At 42.6% G+C, this 1027-nt stretch overlaps 1 protein-coding gene across 1 annotated transcript in view; it reads right to left on the bottom strand.

Moving 5' to 3' along the window:
- Window positions 1–273: 273 nt before the first annotated feature.
- HOXC12 (homeobox C12) overlaps window positions 274–1027 on the bottom strand; it is a 1808-nt gene continuing 1054 nt past the window's right edge. Inside the window, exon 2 of the mRNA XM_066337430.1 lies at window positions 274–530. Coding sequence (XP_066193527.1) covers window positions 292–530 — 239 coding nt within the window. The 3' untranslated portion in view covers window positions 274–291. The remainder of the gene's footprint in view (window positions 531–1027) is intronic.

Genomic DNA, 1027 nt, shown 5'->3' with positions numbered 1-1027 from the left:
CAAATTCCCGATATTTACAATTCCCAATATTTACAACCATTTCGCCATTTCCTTCACTTTTCTTCGCGTTAATTATAATTTTTCCCCCCATTTTTTAGCGCGTTTTTCCCCCTTTTTCCCCTCTCAGGTCGGGGAACTCAAAGTCTCCATTTACGGGGGTTAAAATCTCAATTTTTCTTTCATTTCCCCTTCAATTCCCCGGCCCTTTTTTTAGACCGAAAAACCGCGGATTTTTTTTTTTTAAATTTTTTTTTTTTTAATATTAATTTAATTTAATTTTTTTTTTTTAACTTAAAAGAAGGAGAGCGCCTGCTCCCGCAGGAGGAGTCTTTTCTTTTTCATGCGGCGGTTCTGGAACCAGATTTTCACCTGCTGGTCGCTGAGGTTGAGGCGGTCCGAGAGCTCCCGGCGCCGCTGGCGGGTGATGAATTCGTTCACCAAGAATTCTCCCTCCAGCTCGGCCAGCTGCAGCTTGGAGTACGGCTTGCGCTTCTTGCGGGAGCGCGTGTGCAGCGGGTACCACGGCGCGCCTGGAAAAGCAAAATTCAGCGTGAAAATCGGATTGTTTTCCACGAAAAAATGAATTTTTCCCGGAAAAAATACTCCGTAAAATTCCCTTTTTATTTTTTTACTTTTTTTCCTCAAAAAGGTCCCCCGCAATGACCCGTCGGGTACCACGGAGCGCCTGGGAAAAGCAAAATTCAGCATGAAAATTAATTTTTTTGACACGAAAATATGGGGGGAAAATGGATTTTTCCCGGAAAAAATACTCCGTAAAATTCCCTTTTTATTTTTTTTTTTCCCTCAAAAAAGTCCCCCGCAATGACCCGTCGGGTACCACGGCGCGCCTGGGAAAAGCAAAATTCAGCATGAAAATCGGAATTTTTTCCACGAAAAAATGGGAAAAAATGAATTTTTCCTGAAAAAAATACTCCGTAAAATTCCCTTTTTTTTTTTTTTTTCCTCAAAAAAGTCCCCCGCAATGACCCGTCGGGTACCACGCCGCGCCTGGGGAAGAGAAATTCAG

Source organism: Sylvia atricapilla, chromosome 29 (genome assembly GCF_009819655.1).
Source record: "Sylvia atricapilla isolate bSylAtr1 chromosome 29, bSylAtr1.pri, whole genome shotgun sequence".
Lineage (NCBI taxonomy): Eukaryota > Metazoa > Chordata > Aves > Passeriformes > Sylviidae > Sylvia > Sylvia atricapilla.
This window is presented reverse-complemented; position numbering and strand designations above follow the sequence as displayed.